General features: G+C 41.8%; 1 protein-coding gene across 1 annotated transcript in view; it reads right to left on the reverse strand.

The window, feature by feature from the left end:
- Nucleotides 1-21,230, reverse strand: part of AGBL1 (AGBL carboxypeptidase 1) — a 245,523-nt gene that overhangs the window by 196,603 nt on the left and 27,690 nt on the right. The window contains exons 7-14 of the mRNA XM_066559057.1: nt 13,872-14,080; nt 8,915-9,080; nt 7,893-7,966; nt 5,666-5,782; nt 4,088-4,686; nt 2,747-2,830; nt 1,643-1,729; nt 1,181-1,329 (exon numbers count right to left, since the gene is read on the reverse strand). Coding sequence (XP_066415154.1) covers nt 1,181-1,329; nt 1,643-1,729; nt 2,747-2,830; nt 4,088-4,686; nt 5,666-5,782; nt 7,893-7,966; nt 8,915-9,080; nt 13,872-14,080 — 1,485 coding nt within the window. The remainder of the gene's footprint in view (nt 1-1,180; nt 1,330-1,642; nt 1,730-2,746; nt 2,831-4,087; nt 4,687-5,665; nt 5,783-7,892; nt 7,967-8,914; nt 9,081-13,871; nt 14,081-21,230) is intronic.

Raw genomic sequence — 21,230 nt, forward strand, 5'->3', positions numbered from 1 at the left:
AGTCATGTGCACTTTTCAGGTACACAAAATTAGATTATAAATGCTGACAACAGCCAAACTAGCAGATGACAACCTTCCACCAATAACAGCCAGAATCTCTGGCTACAAGAGTGAAGGGGCTAGGGGCTACATCAACAACTGCATTGTGGTTTAAAATAGGACATCAACATCCTTCATTTTCAGGCTCCTACCACACACACCACACTGAATTGTCTGATAATTCAGGTAAGCAGTATAAGATGACCAGAAAAATTCATTTGGGGTCTGTATGAATACATGAACTTCAGCCCTTTGGGTTAAAGAGTAAATGCCTTTTAATTTATCATGGCACTCACCCAGCCAGTTTCACACACACAAGTGAACCCAGGTCCTCAAGCTGTTTGTTATATGTACATTGATCCTCAGAGAGACATCCTGGTGATGCTAGAGGCTGTAGCCACAGGGCTTCAGAGGAATGCAAAGTTTCATATTATAGACTTATTAAACATTCTAAGCCAGGTCTTGAGCTGGTGTAAATTAACAGAGCTCCATGGAAACAAACCAAGAAAACCCCCAGCCCATGCCAGCTAAGAATTCAATCCACAGTCTCCTTGCACAAGAAATAATTTCTAAAATGGGCATTGAAAGATGGGATTTGCCCTGCCTGTTTCTGAACAATTCTGCCTTCCTCCTGAACCATGACAGGAGCTCAAGGACAGCAAGGAACAGAATTTTTTATCATCATTAATATTAACAGAAATTTCAGTAGGTCCAAAGATGTCTTACTAGATAAAACCAAAGAATTGTGAATGTTTGTTTGAGGATTATCACATTTATTTAAATCTTAGAAGTACTTTTGAATCCTGTGCTGCTCATTCCGTTCTAACAGATTGCCTTTCCCCCCCAGCTCTCCCAACCCTAGTGCCATTCTTCTTCAGTTTTGGTCTATAAAAACAACAGTGATGTTTATTTCCCCCCACAAATCCTCTCCCAGGTCTCAATATTCAGTTTCCTCCTCAGTCCTCCTGAGAATAGACAAAGATTCCTTGACAAATCTAAAGTGACTTTTTCAGTGGACTTCAGGGAAGATAAGATTGAATTTACAGTCTCCCTTATAGACCTGGAGAGTTTGAAACCTTTATGGCATTAAAAAGATATTCTTGTGAAGAGAAGGCTGCCCCAATTCCCCAAAGGCCCATACCATAATTAAACTGGCTGTTGAGCTTCTCACAGTTGATGATGTTGAAGCGATAGGGAACTGCTGACTTCATGTCACGGACCTCGAAGTAGAACCACTGGTGGTGCTGGCTGCTGTTCACATCTGCATTCATAATTAGGTCATACTCAAACCTGTGAAGGAAAATAATAAAAGCAGTGGCCATGAACACCCCCTGTCTGTCACTGAACACGCTGATAGCAGGCTGTGCAGTCAAATTGATTGATATTTTGTGAGCAACACCATCAAACACCATTAAATACTCACACTATAACAGTCAAAACATTTTGAGCTCTGTTTTCTTAATCATGTTCCTTCCATGACATCCAGGTGTTAGAAGGCATAATAAGCTTCACATCATCTAAGCTGCTTCCCTGGCTGACCCTTTCCAAAGCCAGGAAGAGGCCACCATCCCACACTGGGACACCTCTGCGCAGGGGTACTTACTCGCGCACTTGGATCGCCTTCCGAAGGTTTCCTGACTCAAACTTGGAGAAAAATGTCAGACAGCCTGGAGCAGCTGGGCTGGAGAGACTGCTGGAAAGCAAAGCAAGGACACCTGTAGCAGATTGCTTCAAAGACAAGCTTTCCCCAGCACCTTTTCTATGCTAAAATTTGCTTTAATAATTTAATAAGCAAGACCCTGGGAAGGAGGAGGAGGTGAGCAAATCCATAACCTCCCTCTCCAATGCAGCTTTTCTCTCTAGTCTTGCTTGGTAATTCTAAATCATCTTTCCTTTTCCCAATACTCTCTTTTGTCCATGTTTGCTTCCTTTATTCCAGTTACTTTCCCACTGGACTATTCCTATTATTTCATTAATTGCAAAAGGCAGCTTTATACAATTACTCTATATTTACTCTTCCTTCATCTATAGAGTTTCTTTCTCCAACTGCTTAGAAACCCTTAAATTAATCCTAAGCAACTTAATAACTTTCTTCTACCTCAAACTCTCACCTCTTTTCTGCTCCAAAGAATGTTTTCCAAGTCACCCATACTTCCTCTGAATGCAATTTCTTTAAATTTGGGACCCTCTCAACTGCCCAGTGCTACATCTCCTCACAGACCATAGTTGAGTGCTTAAAGCTTTCACAAGGCCAGATGTTTGAGGGGTGTTTTTGAAGTGCTGTGTGAGTGTCACACTTATGAAACACATCTACAGCCTGTGGCACTGGCTGTGCAGACACTCCATGGGCAATTCTGCCACAGGGGGTGGAGAAGATGGATTTGTCAGTACAGTTCCCCGCACCAGTCTTCACCTCTGTTCCAAATCACTGCATGCAATGCAGACGGATCCAGGGACAACCCACAGTCCCTTTGATGTATGGATTTTCTTGTTCTGTCTAAAAGTTCTGATGATTTCCTGCTCCAGTGGCTTCCACAACAAATCCTTTCCCTGGAGTCACCTAGAAACAATCTACCCCCCTGGATATTTTCTCTGTTAGGCCTTTACCTCCTGCTACTTTGCCTTTATCAGAGCTGATCAAGTAAACTGAGCTCAGTGACAGCACTGACAGTGCTCCTGGTTGCAGCACTCAATTTAAGGGACCCACCTGGGATCATCTAAATCAAACACGGTTCTTCCTATCACATCCCCCGGCTGGATTAGGCGGCGAACATCATCAAGGACTTTGTCTCTGGGAAAAAGAAAGCAGCAAATCAGAAAATTGTAGTGACAGTGTGAGAAATATTGATATAGAGTATTCTTCTAGAAAGAGTCTTAGGAAATTCTTTTTAAGGACTGGAAAGGACTTCCATGTGCTAATTCCAGGTGAACTTTTTTTCCCATCGTGAGAACACTTCTGCTCTGTCCTCATTAGAAGTTGCCTTTTGGGTTAAATGACTGATTCTGGAAGATTGTTTATTCACTACTGGATTGTGTCAAATTTGATTTACCCTCAGTTCTTCCCAGTCAATGCCAACCCCCAAGTGGTCAATCTTACCCTGTGAGGAAATATCTGCCATTACTTACAAACCTACTAGTCTGACTCATAGTGAATATTGACTATATTCAAGCTGATTAACACTCATTATTAAAAAGAGCTTCTCTGATCCCTGAAGATGATCAAATGTGGAATACCAGATTTTCCTCCTGACCTTTGAAGCAATCATGCTATGCCTTGAAGCATGATATGATTAGTCCCATTTCAGCCATACAGTTACACATGTTGTTGTAGCCATAAAAGCAAAGCATTTAGAGCTACAGTGCAAGAAGATGGTAGAGTGATTTTCCCTCAAAACAAGATTTCTAGCTCATATATTTATTGCAGAAAGAATCCTAGCAGTCAGAAATCAGTAGTCTCAACTAATAACATCAGTTGAGCAACTCTAATTTTAGCACAGAACCCACCATCTTTTCTGCCTGCTAATAATCCCCTACACCACTAAAAAGAAATATAAAGTCATTGCATATAGGCCTATGTCAAGCCAAAAAAACTGTAATTAAGAGCTTTCTCTCCCAGCACATCTTCAGAACACAGCTCCCCACTCATCTGAGCACCTAAATAATGAGACATCCTTTCTGAAAGGACAGATAGGATTTTCCCTGGAAGCATCAGGTGGGACCAACAATGCAAGAACTAAAGTGCCCGAATAAAGAGTAAGATCAAAGGTAAAAACATATCTCACAAGGACACAGAGGCTTCTCCATCACCAAAATGGACTTGTTTTCATTTGTGTTCTAACAAGGTCGTAGATTCACAACCCAGCTTAGATTCCCATCTAAGCTTCCCATTATTGATGAATTTATCAATCAGTTGAGGCACATAATTGGGTAGCAAAAAATTTGTTCAATAGCTTCCTAAGGCATTCAGAGCTGTTAGAGTCAGAACCTACATAAGCCAGTTTTGAGCCCAAGAGCTCTCAGCTTGGTCCCCAGTTTAAAGCACCATCACCTTTGGAGCCCATGCTTGCGCTCCAGCACGGGCTTGCTGTAAGGAGGTGGCTGGTGACCCCAGAAATCCGGGAATGCCAGCTCTCTGTAGCCTGGGATGGACTTCACACATTTGGCCCTGGCTGCATAGAAACGAGGGCTGTGGAATGGGATATCTCCTTGGTGTTTCTCCAGAAGGTTTCTAACCGTATCGGAGCTCTCCAGCCTCCCTTCAGGACTAGGATTGATCGAGGCCTCACAATGAGGGTAAAACACCTTTTTGTACCAAGCAGCATCTTTGAGAGAGCACAAAGCAAACACATCACTCTTGGCTGGATCTTCCTCCTCACAGAAGTCTTTATCCTGGGCTTTTTCAGCAATGTCTCTGTTTTCATCATTCTTATCCCATATGCATTCCTCCTTCTTTCTCCAGCTCTGCAATGGGGCTTTGAAATCCTGTTCTCCTGGATCTGGTCCCATCTCTGTGACACTTTGGTTTCTCCATCTGCAGTTTGGATGCTTCACAGAAGTAGCACTTGGAATGAAATGAGAGGGAGCAGAGGGAAGACTCTCAGTCCTGTCCTCCAAACTCTTCTTTTCCTCAGACTCAAATTCAAGCTCCTTTAAATTTAAAAAGCAGAAAAAATTAAAAGAAACTACAGACAGATTGTGCCTCCTTCCAGAGGAAACCTTTCAAGGGGGAAAAGAGGAAATATTTACACATCTCCCAAAACTGTACTCAACCAAGAAAACAGCCAGAGCAAAATCACTGCATGGACCACCTGCCAGCACTTCTCTATCCACAAAGCTGTTTCAACAGAAATCCTCAGAAACCAAAAGGATGTGATTGGAGATGACTCGCCCAGATGACTCAACCAAAACCAATCATTCAAACAAAGAAGGGAAGATTATTTTGAAAGGCATTTTTTTTAAATATAAGTGTTACAGGAGGGTAAAGGTGGCCAATCGGTCACGCAAAATTCCACCCCCACCTTCATGCAGGAGAATGATTTAATCCCATTTGGCTACTTATGGTCACAATCTGTATCACAATATTTTGTGTACAGGAGATACATTAACCCAGAGATCTTTTTCAGATCCATATTTGAAACAGGATTTTCAGCTCTCCTAAATTCCAAAACTTGTAATAAATGCAATATTCCTTTTTTTGTCCCAAGCATCACTAGAAAAAAAATTATTTGAACTGTTCATTTCATTCAGTGGCAGTGCAATCTCTTCCTTCAAACCACTAGTTGACAGTATTTACTTTTCACATCTCATTCTGATTTTGATATTGCTGTTGAAATTGCCAGCAAGGATACAAATTATCTGACAGATTTCTCATGTGGCAATTGATTCAACAGTGCTTACTTAATCTACACCCAGACAAACGTGCATCAAACATCATTCCTTTTTCATTTATGATTCACACCAATGAACTACTGCAAAAAGTCATAATCTTTGGCTTTCTAGTCCTGTAAGACTTACAGGTTCACTTTTGAAATAGCCTTGTCTAGCTATTACTTGTCAATGCTCCCTTTCAAGTATTTCTTAAATTCTGGAATATTTACAAATAAAGGAAACTGCACTACAATCATACCTGAAAATTCTGGAAAAGTTCTGCACACAGAGCTTCATATTTTTCAAGTTCTTGTTCTGGCCGGTCAAGCATTGGCCTTGACCTCAATTTATTCACATCTGTCTCCAAGTCACAATCCTACAAAAGCAGAATTAGAAAAGCACGTGTATTACACCTGCCCCATGAGATGATCTCAACCATCAGTGAATTGAGGATAAAAACAGTGTCTGAAACTTTCACAGTCAAAGGCTGCTGTGCATTAATGTGCAGCCTCACCCATATCAGAGTGCTGATATGGGTGACCAAAGCCAAACTGTGTCAAGCATTCAGCTATTGCATTATAAAAAACCCAAATATCCCCAAAATAAAACAACACCAAAAAAAAAAACAAAAACAAAACAAAAAAAAAAAAAAAAAAAAACAAAAAAAAAAGACCAAAAAAAACCACAACCACACACACCAGGAAAAGTTGGAGCAAGAGGAAAGTATGAAGACATGGCATTGATGACTGGGCATTACATTACAGCATTATTCAAATAATTCCACATGTCTGTGTCCCACCAAATGCCATCAAAGAAATTATTTGCTCCTGACAAATAGATTCATTTCCAAAGCTGTTATAAAAAGAAAAAAAGTAAAATTGCCTGAATGCACCAGTGCCCATGACATTTCAAACCCTGAGCCACACTTGGGTCACAAAGCAGAGTCTGAAGAGTTGTTTGGGCAGAGATGAAAAGGCAGTGAAGACCTGCCAGAAACATGAGCTCAGCTGAAAAGGATTTGCTGCTGAGAGCATATTGATGCATAAGAAGCTTCAGATTTTGGATGGAAGAGAATAGATGGTTGATGTGGTGATTTTTATTTTCATAGAGCTCTAAACAGCTCCTGATGGAAGGGTAGAGCCAAGTTTCAGTTTGGTTGGTGTTGCTAGCATGCACGGATATGTGTTTTGTTGCTGTGAAAATGTTTGCAAATCACATCAATACCAGCAAACGTTGTGCAAAAGATCTTAAACAAAAAAAAAAAAAAGGATAAGCTGAAAGTTCATTATCCATTCCCTGCTTGCTTTCCCTTTAGCAAGGTTTTTTACAGGAGATATATGACCAGCAAACCAGACAAACAGTATTTAAAACTCATATGCAGAATAAGCTCTTAGGCAAAAAAAAAAAGGCAACCCCAAAACTGCTTACATCTACTTGGTAAATCCTTATGAATAATGAAATAGCTCAGAAGCATAGAGGAGCTGTTACTGAATGAATAACTAATTAAAGAAGGAGATAAATCCACTATGAGCCTTATTCCTAATGAGCATCTTGACGAGCTCTAATAGTCAGATAAAAACAACCAGACAGGGGCAAGTTAGGACACTCAGATAATGTGAGGGGGGTTTAACTTCCTTTTTTTACTGGGTGACATCAGTTTAATATTTGAGGAGAAAAAGACAGGGCAAGTAATGAGAACTCCCTTTCACAGAAGTCTCAATCATTTCTAATTAGACTGTATTTGCAACTTCATTTCTTTAATTTGCTTTCCCAAGCCACTTTATGTGGATAAGACTTATTAGCAGCATCCAATACTTCACATTTGCATATGAGCTAGTTTGTATTTTCACAACAGAAAAGTTTGCACCCTCATCCTCAGCTGGTAGAAGTTTTTTTTTGCCAGTTAGGCCACTGAAGGGAGAGTGCTAAGGGAGAATTCAGAGAAGTATTGAATAATTCATTGTATTATTTGTCTGTGCACAGCAGCAAATAAAGAAGGAATATAGGTTCAAATGCACCAGCTGTGGCTTAAAAGAACTAGCCTTTTCCTCAGGGTAGTTGCACAGCCCAAATATGCTCTGATATAGGAATAAAGAGAGGGTTAGCCTTTCCTAGATGATAAATCAATTTCCCCTAAGTGCCATTTTCCTGGCATATGCCTAGTGGATCAAAGATCCACCATTTATGCCTGACTGTGGATGTGATTCTGCGCAGTCACTGTGCAGGAACAGAGTCACCAAACCCCCTCCACCCTGGGTGACAAGCATGACAATGAATAGAATAAATGCAGGGCACTTTTTAGTGAAATTCAATGCATTCTCCTTTCCTTTTTTCAAGCATCCTCCCGTTATCCATGTAGTGGGTTCACGTGGGACACGTGCACATCTACATTCTCTGCTTAGTCTTTCAGGGTGTCAAAATAGACAACAATATGTTTTATTTTCCAGTATGCAGATAATTATGGGAACTATGGCTTGTATACCTACTTCCTCTTTACTCTCCACATCCTCATTATCCCAGTCTTTTTCATCCTCTTCCTCTCCTTCACTTTCACTGTCATCTGCAGAAGTAGGAAGGAGACAGAGACAAAGGTGTTCAACCCAATATCCCTCTCATACCCCAAAGAGAAATACATGTAAATTCTTCTATGTGTGCCACACAGTCCACAACCCACCACAACCCTGATTAAAGCAAATCCCATTTGTTAATCTCATATAAATGAATTTGGCACTAATTCACCCAGTTTTTAAAGCTCTGTTCTCTTGGACTCAAGCGCTGCCTTTGAAAACCATGACAAATGTCCCCATGATATGGATCCAACTCATTTTACAAAGCAATATAGAGATTTTCTGCTTGGCTGCAATGATATTACAGGATGCTCTTAATCTGTATTATCTAGATTAGGGTGTTTTACTGCTATGATTGTTATAGTATTTCAGCATCTTCCACACAAAATTGAATGTAGCAAAAATTGCTCTGTGTATCATGGAGCCTTTTCTGCAGAGTAGCTGTCCTGCCTGTGCTTGAGCTCTGCTTTCCAGCAAGAACTCCCATCTTTTACTCATGCAGCATGACTGCTGCCTGCTTTTACTTTAGAAAGGATAATAATTCTTGCAATTCTTCACTGAAAAAGCTGCAGGGCAGTTTTTACCCCCCAAGCAGCCAATGCACAGGCACAATTACATCTCTGTCTGCTACTGGGGAGCAATGGCATCTCCAGCCTCTGCTATACCCACTCTGTTCCTTTATTTGTTGGATAATAGAATATTTTTTTTTTCCTTTTCCTTCCTCTTTTACATCTTCTCTCATTTATTCTACAAATAGACCATTGCAGCTTCAAGAAGACCTGGGAGTAATTTCTTCCCTACTGAGTGACACTGTAGGTTATCAGATTAATTCAAACTGTAAACCTCAGGATTATGCCAAGTCTCCCTTCACCAGATCCCACACTTAATTCTCATGTCATGCTCCTTTTCCTCCTTCTGAACTCCACCCTTTAGTTATTTACCTTCAGATCCCTCACATGGAGGTTCAGCACTGGCATTCCCAGGAAGAGGGAAGGAATAGGAACTCCTTACAGTCACCACAGGCAGATGCTCCTTGGGGTAGCACTTTCTCAGAATATGAGTCGCAGTAGTTATGATAGGATCCAGATTTTTACAGGATAAACAGTCCTAGGAAACAAAGGAGAACTACATTAAGAATAGTCTTTTACAACAGCCCTGCCTGTCATAATCCCCAATAGCAGAGCCACTCTTCTGGTGAGAACATAACTCCCTTCACCACTCATGATTCGCACCCATAAACTGCAGCAAAACATCGTAATCTTGGTTTTCCAGTTCTGTAAGACTTACAGCTTTACTCTTGAAAAAATCTTATCATGTGTATATTTTGGCTGCCAAAACATGCCAAAATCTGTGCTTCTGCAGCTTCAGCACAACTACACCCAGAATCATGCCAAAACTCAGAGACAAACTAACAGAGTTAACACCACTATTTCAGTGGGTTCAGGGTACATAATGTCTTCTCAAAGAGAACACACTCTGTAGTTAAACCATTAGGCCCAAAAGCTATTCTGAAAGATCACTATAAATTACCTAATCATAAAATAATTAATAACTGCAGTATCCCACAATTTCTGCTTCTATAATCCAGAGGAGAAAATAGACATGTAAAGATTTTTTAGAGCCCAGGTATACTTTGAAGACACTGAATATTTTGTATTTTTGTTGTACTGCTGTGCAAGTGAGCTCCTCAGACTTTTGTTGCAAAGAAAACAAATCAAAACCCCCACAGAACTAAAGAAAGACCCCTTGAGACATCATAGAAGTGATCTATGTCTTCGTACATCACAGTGTATGTCTCCAATAGAACATTAGGGAGTTTGGATAAAGGAATGATAATGCTGCACAAAGGCAAAGTTGTTTAAAGCCAATGGGTGCAATTCTCAGAAAACCCAGCCCTTGGATTTGCCCAAATACAGCACACCCAAAGCACAGCCGCCATCAGCGTGAGTCATAAGTGCAGAATTCTACCCAAATTCACAATTTTCACTCTGCCTCTCAGCATGTTTTCTTCAGTGGTTTGGAACTAAGACTGAGCTCATCAGAACAGGAATGCAACTTAAAACCTAGCAGTATGAATATGCTACAAGGCAAAAGAGAACTATTGCAATACCTTCTACCACCATTTCATGATTTTGCATCCCTGAGGTAGAGATAAAATGGAACAACCAAGAGGGGAGAACAGATGCTTCATGTCATTGCCTGACAGCCCATAGTCAGCGTTTGGGCTGGACAAAAAAAAAAAAAAAACCAAGCAGACAATCCAAGCATTCAGCAGAACCAGGCAGAAGGCCAAAAGAATGTAAAAAAAGAAAACCATAAAATGACCATTGGATCACAGCTTCTACCTAACCTCATCTCCTTCTAGGAAAAGGTGGCACTGTTTAGGGGTGGACTTGAGAATGCTGGTTTAATGATTGGATTCAATCTTAAAGGCCTTTTCCAATCTAAATGGTTCTGTGATAAAGTACTTTATTATAACCAGGAACAGGAAAATGGCTGTACTGGGGTTCTTTTGGTTGGGGAGGATTTTACTGTTTTCTCATGTATGATTGAATGGCATTATAAGATTCAGTGGGATTAACCAGGATTCCTGTAGGGAGGCTAGAAAAAATCATCTAAAGCTGACATGCTTACAAGACTCACTACAAGAATTTTAATATGTATTTCTGGTTCTCTGACTGTTTGGAACTAGGGGGAGAGAAAAGAAAATGATGAAAGCATCTCTGAGGAAAGTTTTATTATGGGTAGAGCAAACACCAAGGAGAACTGGTTTCTATTTCTGTTTCAATTTGTTCACTCCTTCATATGGTTGCCTTTGTTTGCTTGTTATTAAAGGAAAGATTAGGAAAGTTTGCCTACATGTGGGAACAAGCTAATATTCTCAACAGTCTACTAGTTTAGTTTACTAAAACTGATCTGTTTTTGCTCAAACAGTGAATGCAGGACTGTTTAATTGCCTGCCTTGGGACAACCTCCTTAATTCATTGCCAAGTGAATTTAAGTAGTCAAGACCAAGGCATGTTCATCCAGACAATGAACTTCAACACATGGAGTTACTCAGTGATGGAATTACTCAGTGATGCTATTTGGAAGTCATTTTTCTGAGCAGCAAATTAGCTCAGAAGTGCAAACAAGCCTTCAGATACCTTAGAGGGAATTTGTGGGACTGTTTTCATTACTGCTCATAAAGTGCTCTGACGTTCTGAGGTAACACTGTTTACAAATGGCTGAAAATGATTACACCAGTGTATTGGAAAAGCCCTTTTTACTGACACCTGGGAAGCAGACAGGAGACTGCTCTGTATGTGTGTAAGCTATCCCATTTATTTTGTGGTGGGATAATGTGAATGAGGGAAGAGTAAATCCTTAGCTCATAAAACTCATGTAAAGCTAACCTGGATTCAGATCTGCTTTTTAATCTCCACACAATCTTTTCTCCACTGAATCTGGAATAGGACAGATATTATGGCATGTGATATATAGGGGGAAAAACAAAAGGAGGTTTCAATATGACAGTAAGACAAAAGATAGTGATGCTGATTGATGCTCCTACTGGCAGACAGAGTAGAATATAGGGTAATATTATCCTAGAGTAGTAGGGGAGGCTGAAGAGAAACAAGGCAAGCTTAAGAAACCAGATGGAAAAGTGATAAACATTCAAGATAACATTCCATGCAGCAGTATCTCCTAAAGCACATAGAAACCTGTTTTCCTGTCTCAGAGTAGGCAGCTCTGGCACTGCACACAAAACCAGACAATGCTGATGTGAATATACCATTTAACTGTCAGGAAAATCAAAGCGCAGCTAGGAAAAGGGAATGGGAACAGAAAGTACTTCCCTTCCATGAATGATTTCATTATCTATAATTATTCTTTATTCTGGGTAGGAGTAGAATTCAAAATACCTCTAAATTCCCTTAAAATATCTCTAAACTCTCCTCAAATTGAGTAGCAGTCACTTCTAATCTATGTGAGGTGACAGTTTTTGAACTACTGGCTACTCCTGTAAAGAAATAAGCTTAAGGGCTATTAAAAGCTCAGGTATTTCATCTGTCCATCAGCCTGGACAATAGGCAGCCAGAGAGGTTTCAATTGAAAACCAGCCTTGTAAATAGAATTTCCACTGGAGTTTAAAACAAACCCATCCTGGAAAAATGGTTTTCATTTCAATAAATATGTACATATAAGAAAAACAAAAAACCCAAACAAACAAAGAAAACTTAAGAAGTTTCAGCAGAACTTTTCTACCCAGATTTTAACACTGTAAAAATCTCATTAGCTGCTCAGAGTCTGGTCCAGGATAATCACCAGAGCCAGTGCATTCCCTAAGGGCACTAAAATACTGTCCACACACAGAGTCATTGCTTTCCCAATCAGGAGTTGTCTTGTCCTGTCTTCATATCTTTCTCTCTTGCTACAGCCTGTTGTCTGTCTCAGGAAACAAGATTTCCCATCCTTCTCTCATGAAAATTATCATTTTTGTGGCAGCAGCAGCCTCTACCTCAGGTTAGATAGGGAAGAGCATGAGTGAGATCTCCTAGGGCTGCCAGACTCCTGCCAACACTTCATGTCTTGGAGAGACACTGCAAGACTGACAATATCCCAAAGAAGCAGTGAGAGAACATTGAGCTTTGAATCTATTAACCTTGGTTATTTCTTGTCCAAGGTCTCCCTAATAGCACACACGGGGAAAAACTGGAGGCCCCTGAAGCTGTCATTTCTGCTCCATTTCTGACCTTTGGAAGGATTAGCATTTTCAGTGTTTACTGGAGCCTTAGGATGCCTTTTCCTGTTTGTGCACCCAAGGTGACCCCAAGTTTGCGCTTGCCGTGGAGTTGCTCCAGGCTGAGCTATCAGGAGGTGTTAGCTCAGAAAGCTGTGGGAGGCTCTTGAGAGGGAACATCCACCCTCAGCAGCTCTTTCCATCCACACTATTCATGTTTCTCCAGACCAGGGACTTCTCATTAACAAAGGCCAATCCCTTGGGAGGTCTGCTGGCTCTGGCCACCTCATCCTACCTAGAGAAAAGGTCAGTTCCTCAAGAGGAAAGTGAAGCAAAAAATTCCAGAAGTCTCCCATAGGCTGCTGGTAAGAAATGACTCACAGAAGAATCCTTCGTGACAGTGATGGAGAAGGAGAAGAAAAACACACTGAATCACGAGGCAATGGATTTATTTTAAGGGGGAAGGAGACAGGCTTTTCTTTCTGATGGTTCTAGAGTGTGATAATGCATAGCCAGTAAGAATGACAATGCAAACACTCCTAGGGAATCACACAGGTGATTTTCTCTAAGTTCAAAGCAAGCTAAGGAAGCATTTTGCTGAGAGACTGAGGAAACTCTCACTGTTCTGTGCCTGCCTTTTCTATACCTTATGGGCATCCCATCCACAGGACCATGGTATCTTTCTTGAATTTGCAATAATGTTTCACAAGATTAAAATTTAACCTCCTGAAAAACTGTTGATGGATGTTTCTCATTAGGAAAGGCTTGGCTAAATGAGCATTTTGTTTAAAAGGCTAATTGAGTGGAATTTATCTGGTTATTGTAAAGGAAAATCTCACAAAAGACCTCAGCAATTTCCCTATAGAGATATTGCATCATTCTTCAGGAGATGTCCAAGCAGGCAGCAGGATGCACAGGGAAAGAGAAATAAGCACTAAAAGCATGAACTAGAATTCCCATAGGAATTAAGATTTGTTTTAAACTGAAACATTTCAGCTTTTCTAAAGTACTAACTGTGTAAACTGTGTAAAAGTCAACAGTTCATCATGTGATCAGTTTTTTCATCTCTATGTCCTATCCTGAACTAATATAATGATGGAATTTCCTGCAGTGAGATGCAGAACCCGGCCCTAACCACCAAATCACCTCATTTAAACACAAAAAGCACCATTTACCTGCACACTTGTGAAGAGAATCTCCATTCCCCGGGAACCAAGGAAAGTCTCCCTGCCCAGCTGGATGTTGGTGATGTACTTTAGGCAGAGCAGGAGACCCCTACGAATGTAAATGTAGTTGTTGGAGACATCATTGCGGTGCCAGTCTTGGTAGAGCCTCAGCAATTCACCCAGGTAGCCTCTGTTCACTGCCCGGCGGCTGTTTGACTCTGAAAAGGAGAGAAATGCTGAATTAAACTCCTTTCTGTGTGGTAATTGGGGCTACTCAGTGCTTGAACTCAGACTTTAACACCTACTCATTCTGGCTTAATGTTCTCAGTTAAAAAAATATTTTTTAAACTTAAAATCTTCTTTTAAAAACTTATTTTAAATTTAAAATCTTGTTTGTTAAACATGACCCATGTTCTTGGAACATTACATGAAAAAACACCCCAAAAAACACAACAGTGTCCTGTCTGGAAATAGGAACCCTCCAGATGAACCAAACCATAAGTCTGCATCTCCTTCCAAGTGCTAATAAACCTAATTCCAGATGCAGCACCACAAGATTTCCTGAAACTACCAAAGCTCCTGAGGAGTAAGCTGAATAAAGTAAGAGTAGTCAACAGCATAAAATCTTCACCACAGTGCTGCACTTCAGTCCTGAGAGAACACCTTGCTGAGATCAACAAATTCAAAAACCTTGTAGTTGTACAGTCCTGCCACAGCCAGAGAAATTATTTTTGTCTTCTAAATGTATTCCCACAAATACCTGTATAATGAAAGCCATGAATCAAGTGATTCTGGAAACCCACAGTATTTAAAAATAAACAGAACACCAACATGAGCAGTAGCAGCTGGGGCTTCTTTTCTGTTGCTTCCTGGCACCAAGATTTTAAAGGTCACATTCAGGTAATGTTTAAAGGCTTTACTGCATGGGCAGAAAAATTACAAAAAAAAATTTAAAAAAAAATAAGATTTATAAGAGCTTGTGATATAATACAAAGTCTGCTGAGTTTCTAAAACACATCCCTTCACCTACTGCATTCCTTGCCCTGGCCCTCAGGACAAAAAGGAAGGCACACCAGACCCCAGGCTCCCTCCCTTTAAACCAACCCAGCCTAAATTTTCCTGACTGGCCTTGCCATCCCTTGCTGTGACAGGCATTAAAAGCTGTCAGGAGCTCAGTAATCAACTGGGGGGCAGGTAGCATATGTAAGGCAGGAGCTCAGCTCTCTGAATAGCACTCAGCACTTGCAGCTCACAGCAGATGGCTCTTGGTACCAGAGCTGGTGGGCTGCAATCCATTTCCACTTCATTAACAAAGTGCCAGAGCCTCTCACACCTGGAGCTTTAAATCCATCAGTGGGGATTCACAGGACAGGAGAAGCAGCTAGAGGTCAAATGAGAGAATAGGAAGATGCTGCCTGAAGAAAATCAGCAACAAGAGAAGCCATGGAAGGAATAAGCAGGAGCAGCAAACCTCAATCCCAGTGATGAAGTAGATGGAGACATTGGAAAGGGGAAAGAAGTCACCTGAAGTGAAGCCTTCTCTCAGTCTGTTCTCTGCAGTAGATGAGCAAACCCTCACCTGGAGAAGGGATTGGAGGGTTTTCCTGCTACCTGGCCTGGTCCTGCACATTTCTCTACCATTGGCACCAAGCAGAACCCCCAGCCCAGGCTGCCAACTCATTTTAATGCTGCTCTGCACCTTCACAGCACCCTGCTGCCATGGCCCTGCTGGCCCCACAGCAATTCCAGTCCCACACAGCCCTGCCCAGGCTCTCACACAGCTCTCCAGCCCTGCCTCCCCTTGCTGGTAAGCACCTACACTAACTCTGCATTCTGAGGCTCAGTGGTTGTCAGATGGAGAAGGTCACCCTCCTCCTCTGACCTTCACTCTGTACTTCTGTTTCCTATTTGACTCTCTGTGAGAAAACTTTAATTGCTTGAGAATCCCTTATCAATCCCAATGATTTTATTCATCATTTCCTGTTAATCCTCAACCAGCTGTCATGTTTACTAACCTGTAGGATGACTAACCCCTTAAATCAGTCAATCTTCCTTGAAGAATTACTCAGGAAGCTCTGTAAAAGTCAATATGTGTATAAAACATGACAAGAAGAACAGAGTTGGAGAGCACAAGGTAGGGACAATTTAGATCAGACTCAGAGCTTCCCTGAGCTGTTCAGGGACAGATGAAATTGGACTAGATCTAGGCTTTTATAGCCTCTAGCACACAGTGCTTGAAGTCTAAGCTTTCTGTGTCAATGTCAATAGGAAGAGGGAAGAACTGGGAAGCACTGTGTGTAGAGCTTCTTGGGGAATTTGTTGAAAAAAAAAAATTCTCTCTCAAAGAGTGTCTGTGATCTTTTAAGACAGATTTCCACATTTGAATCTCAGCTCCACAGGGACCAAAACACACAACTGTCCTATGCTTTAGTTTTAATACTCATTGAAAAGCATGGAAGAAGGTGAGTGGAATAATTTTGCTGTTTCCTCACATGTTTTCTGTAGTACTCACCACTTTCAGGATCAAAACAGTCTCTTTTCAAAATGAAGCTGAGATAGTCTGTTCTGTGAGAAAGAGATGGAGAGGCAGGACTAGATTTCCCTGAACCCTTTGATCAGAAGCAATGAGAATTAATTGCTGAAGGGGCAAAAAACACATTAATTTTGTTTCTCCTGTCTGATTTCATTGATTCTCCTCTGCTCTCCTGTGCTGTCAGTGTTTTTCTTTTTTTTATTTTCCATTTTTTCAGTTCTATAGTCAATAAAGTAGTGAATAAATGAAAGAGGAAGTATGCCAAGATCTCCAGAAGGCAGAATAGAAAAAGGAGGCCTCCCCACCTGTCTGTGTCTGTTGGTCTCTCCATCTAGGGATGCACCAGCATGGGTATCTATCTATATTTTGGCACAAATACAGATGGTGGAAATGAATCATACAGGTACAAGCAGCACTGCACAGATTTGTAGGCAGCAAGAACCACCCCTCCTGGAGTGAGTGCATACAATCTGTGTGGTAAGTGGCAAAATGTCCTGTCTTTTGACCCTCCTCCTGATATTCTTTAGTTAGGCCCTTTCCCTCTCCCTGGGTATGGTCAGTAGCCAGTGGAAATGGAAGTTTTCCTGCCATGCAGCTTTCAGAGGTGCCCAGGGATGGTTCCTCCTATTTTGAGTGAACTCAAGGGGTTCCTATCTCTTGAGGCCATCAGTGGGAATTCAGCACCAACCACAAAAAAAAAAACCTGTTTTGGCTAAAGACTGGGCTGATCAGTGGCCAAAAGTATATTAACAGCAAAAATCTGACTATATATCAACCCCTTCAAGCTACCCCTATGTGCAGCCATTGTGTGAACAGCAGCTGGATGTGGGGCACTGACATCCCCTTGAGCAGGGACAGCTCCCAGGGTTACCCCTCAAGGCTGAGGGATCCCTTGCCTGACACCAGGCACAGGTATCTTGGGAAGTGACATTTTTTTGCTTGTGTGTGACATTCAAGACATATAGTGCTTTTATGTATTCATCTTTGTTTCCCATTCTAACCTTAAGTGTAGCAAATAGAGTATTGCCCTCCAATCCATCGGAACTCATTAAATATTTTACATATCCAAGTTTATTGATTAAACTAACTACTAGATCAGATCTGTCTGAACCATCTCTGACTCCTCCCCTGTGACAGTCTGTCTTCCTAATCTTACTCTGCCATCTCTGACAGGGGAGCATTATCTTCTCCACCACTCCAAACCTGTCCCTGGAATCCTATTTTCTTTGCAAGAGTTTCACTTCTGCCTGATGAGACTGGGGTGAAAGGAAAATATTCAATGCTTTCTTAATTTCCCACATTTCAAGACCTGCCCCTTCATTTGTGGCTTCCAGGGCAGTGCTCATCAGTGAAAATTTGAGCTCTGCAGCTCAAAACATGAGGCCTGAATCACCCATGCAGCTCACCAGAAACATCTGACATGAGTCTCCAGCCAACAAGCAGAAGCCTCAAATGGTTAAATTTACATCTAAATTACCAAGGGGATCTCACTAGAAAGAAATCCCCAGTTTTGACAGAATTCTCATTCTGTGGTGGAGGCCTAAAGTCAGGTTTTCAGTCTAGGAGATTAAAGCCTCATGACCACCAGGGCTACTGTGGACATTTCTGAAGCTCTCTCTGCAATCCTGTCTCCTTTGAAGTGTTTGCCAAGAACACGGGTACCCCTGGAAAACATGCAGTGTATTTAATCAAAAACTGAATTACAGTCAACCTGAAATATGATGAGCAATGCACTGCTTACCAGGCAGAACAAAGAGATATTTATCTTTCTGTCTATCTGCTTAAATCTCTTTGTTGATGCCACTCAGCTGATTCATTATGCCAAGAACATACATTGCTACAGCTTGGAGATAAGAATACTCTGCTAAATTAACCCTATAGCCCCTAAAGCAGTGAAAGGAATAAGAAAAACTCCAACTTCCCCACTCTGCTCTGGTGATTGCCTCTTAGGAATAAAAAATGCAAGCTATCTCCAACAGCAAAGAGAGCACAGCTGTTTTATTTGGTCATTGAGAGGCCACTTTTGCAGAGAAAGGCACAAGGGCTCTGTATAGACACAAAGTTAATTATCCCCATGAAGAAACCAAGTCATGCATGAAGTGCTGGGATCACTTCAGACTTAGTGAGCTCTACAGCAAGAAGGTGGTGTTAGCTCAACTCATGTTGGAAGCCAGAAGGCTGCACTGTAGTTTTGCCCTAAATAGTTTCCCTTTCCTTCTTTGCTTTTCAGAAAACCAGAAATAAAATTAAAAACAAAAATACAGTAGCACAAAATCTACAGTTTGATTTTTTTTCTGACTGAAGTGGTTTGAAAGAGCTTTTATAAGGACACCAGAATTTGGAAGACTTCCTTAAATTGAGGCACTGAATTTACAGAAGTCAGATCATCACTGGAGGGACAAACACTGCCCATGCCAAGAGAAAGAGGTAAACAAGCATCATTAAGGATGTCAACAGAGAATAATGCAGCTCCTCAATACTTAGTTTTTATTACACCTACCCTGAGAGGCAAAACATCAGGAAGTTGCCATGCCCCAAGAGAAAAAGCCAGCACTTTGCTCTGGAGCACTGAATTACATCAGTTTGGAATATGTCTATGAATGAAGAGTCTTGGGGAAAAGAATATAAAGGACATAGAAAAATTATTTTCTTTCCCATAAAGTGGCTCTTCTCAAAGAGATAAAAGTATAGAATCAAGACTGAAATTTCATTCTGAAATTCAGGAAGAAAGGAAGACAGACACAATGCTTGGTTCAGGTTATCATGAAAAGAACTGCAAAATTCAACTCTGATCACAATACCCAAAAAGATTTGATCATAGATTTAGAGCCAGGCTGACACTGGAGTTTGAATCCAGAGGTGGATAATAAGGATTTCAGTGGATGATGAGACATGGGTACCTGGTGCAGTATGAGGCAAATCCCAGACATTGTGCTGTTGGCTACAGGAACTGGGATGGTTTAACAATGGGGTATTTCCACTCGAGATCAAAGAGCTGCCTCACTACATCTTTGTCAAGCATTATGAATTCAGTAGCAGTGAGTGCAGGCCTTTCACACTGCCTAATCTGCTTCTGTGCTAGAACATCACTTTCTCCTCCTCAGTTACTTGCCCCTCCTTGATACCAACATAAAAGGAAAAGAATGACAATGATTATTTTATCTCAGGGGACATAAAATATTTTTATGGTTTGATAAAATAAAAAGTGGGTAAAAGGTTAAATAAAGGTTAGTTGATGGAAGATGGGGAGGAAAGAGTAGGAAAAAATGAGAGGTGAAAAGCTGTGCAAGATCAAGATAGTAAAAGAAGGGAGATTTAGAAAGAGAGAAGGGAAAGGCCATGAGCAGTAACTGCTGTTAGCACACAGAATAGTCTTGATGAAATCAGCACCATCAGGAGGTCATCACAACCTGTCTTTTTAAATGGCTCATTACAATTTTCCCAGGCAAGCATTGCACCAAGGGCCCTGCCCGTTTCCCCAGCCTTCTCCCTCAATATCCGCTCAGCCAATGCCTCTGAGAGCAGCTCCAGCTAATTTCCTTACAGACATGCAAGCCAGTGATTCTGGGAAGCACAGATAGTCGGGAATAACAAACACGACCAAAATTAGATTAAAATAACCTGCTGATAAACAAATTACTCACCCAAAATACACATTGGATTAGGCACGGTGGGGATCCCTATAATCACATCGCCACCGTGTGGCTCCTGCTCCCTCACATCCCCTCCAGCCTCAGCACCCCTGGCCTGGCTTTGTCTGGGCTTGGGTAGCAGGTGTCCAGTTTAATTCCACTGCCCCCGAACTGGGAATGGCTTGCCTGGTTTATTCTGGTGTTTGGGGTCACTAAAAGCAATAGACCCTATGGCTATGAGTGCCCTGGAGGGCATCCCACATCTGCTCAAACAGGCTCCAGCCCCTCCACACCTGGAGCGGTGTGGCCGATGGAAACACGCCCAGGCTAGAATGACCAGCCCGTCTCCAGCCCAAGGGGGCGCTTCCCCAACACGAAGCCGGGCATTGCGCCTAAGGCACTAAACTGCCTTCCGGACGTTGGCCGCTGTGAAACTCCGAGCCGCAGGAAGAAGAAGCGTCTCTCAGTCTCTTTAGTATGATCGGGTTTATTGGGTCCTGAGGGACCAAACACTCCCAATGGAACCAGGGAAAAGGGGCTGGGAGCAGAGAGTTGAGAGCCCCGAGGCATGGAAAACCTCGGGTTTTAAAGGAGATGGGAGGGGTGAGGGGTAACAAATCAGGAGAGGGAAGGGGAGGATACATTGGGGATTGACACAATGATACAACCAACCATGTACAACCAAGGGAGGGGCCCCGGCCCCTGAGCCAATCACCCGACACCCTGGCCAGAAGCTTCTGGAAAAGGAGGCAGGGGTGCCGAGTGACAGGCAGGCAACCAGGGGCGGAGAACAAAAATGATACATGTTGAAACCATAGAAACTGGGGAGGGGTTTGGGGATTGACAGTTAACTGGGATTGGGGCAGGACCTTTCAACATGAACAATGAGGGTGAACAGAACAAATGCGAAACGAACCACAACACACACCTTGATCTTGAAGACACAGGAGTGCTCCACAATGAGCTCCTCAGGCCTTAATACAGAGCTGAATCAAGATATGAAGACACATGTACAGAGAAGAAGTAGAGCAAAGCCAAAGGAGGCTGGAAAAAACCAGCATGTTTACTCTGGGACAGAGAGGAGACTTTGGGAAAGTTTCAGTGCCTCGCCCCACCTCAGTTTATCTGTATCTATCAGGATCTGCCTCCTCCTCCCCACCCTGGCCTGTAATGAGCATCTAGAAATTGAAGGAGGAAGAATGG

Source organism: Molothrus aeneus, chromosome 13 (assembly GCF_037042795.1).
Source record: "Molothrus aeneus isolate 106 chromosome 13, BPBGC_Maene_1.0, whole genome shotgun sequence".
NCBI lineage: Eukaryota > Metazoa > Chordata > Aves > Passeriformes > Icteridae > Molothrus > Molothrus aeneus.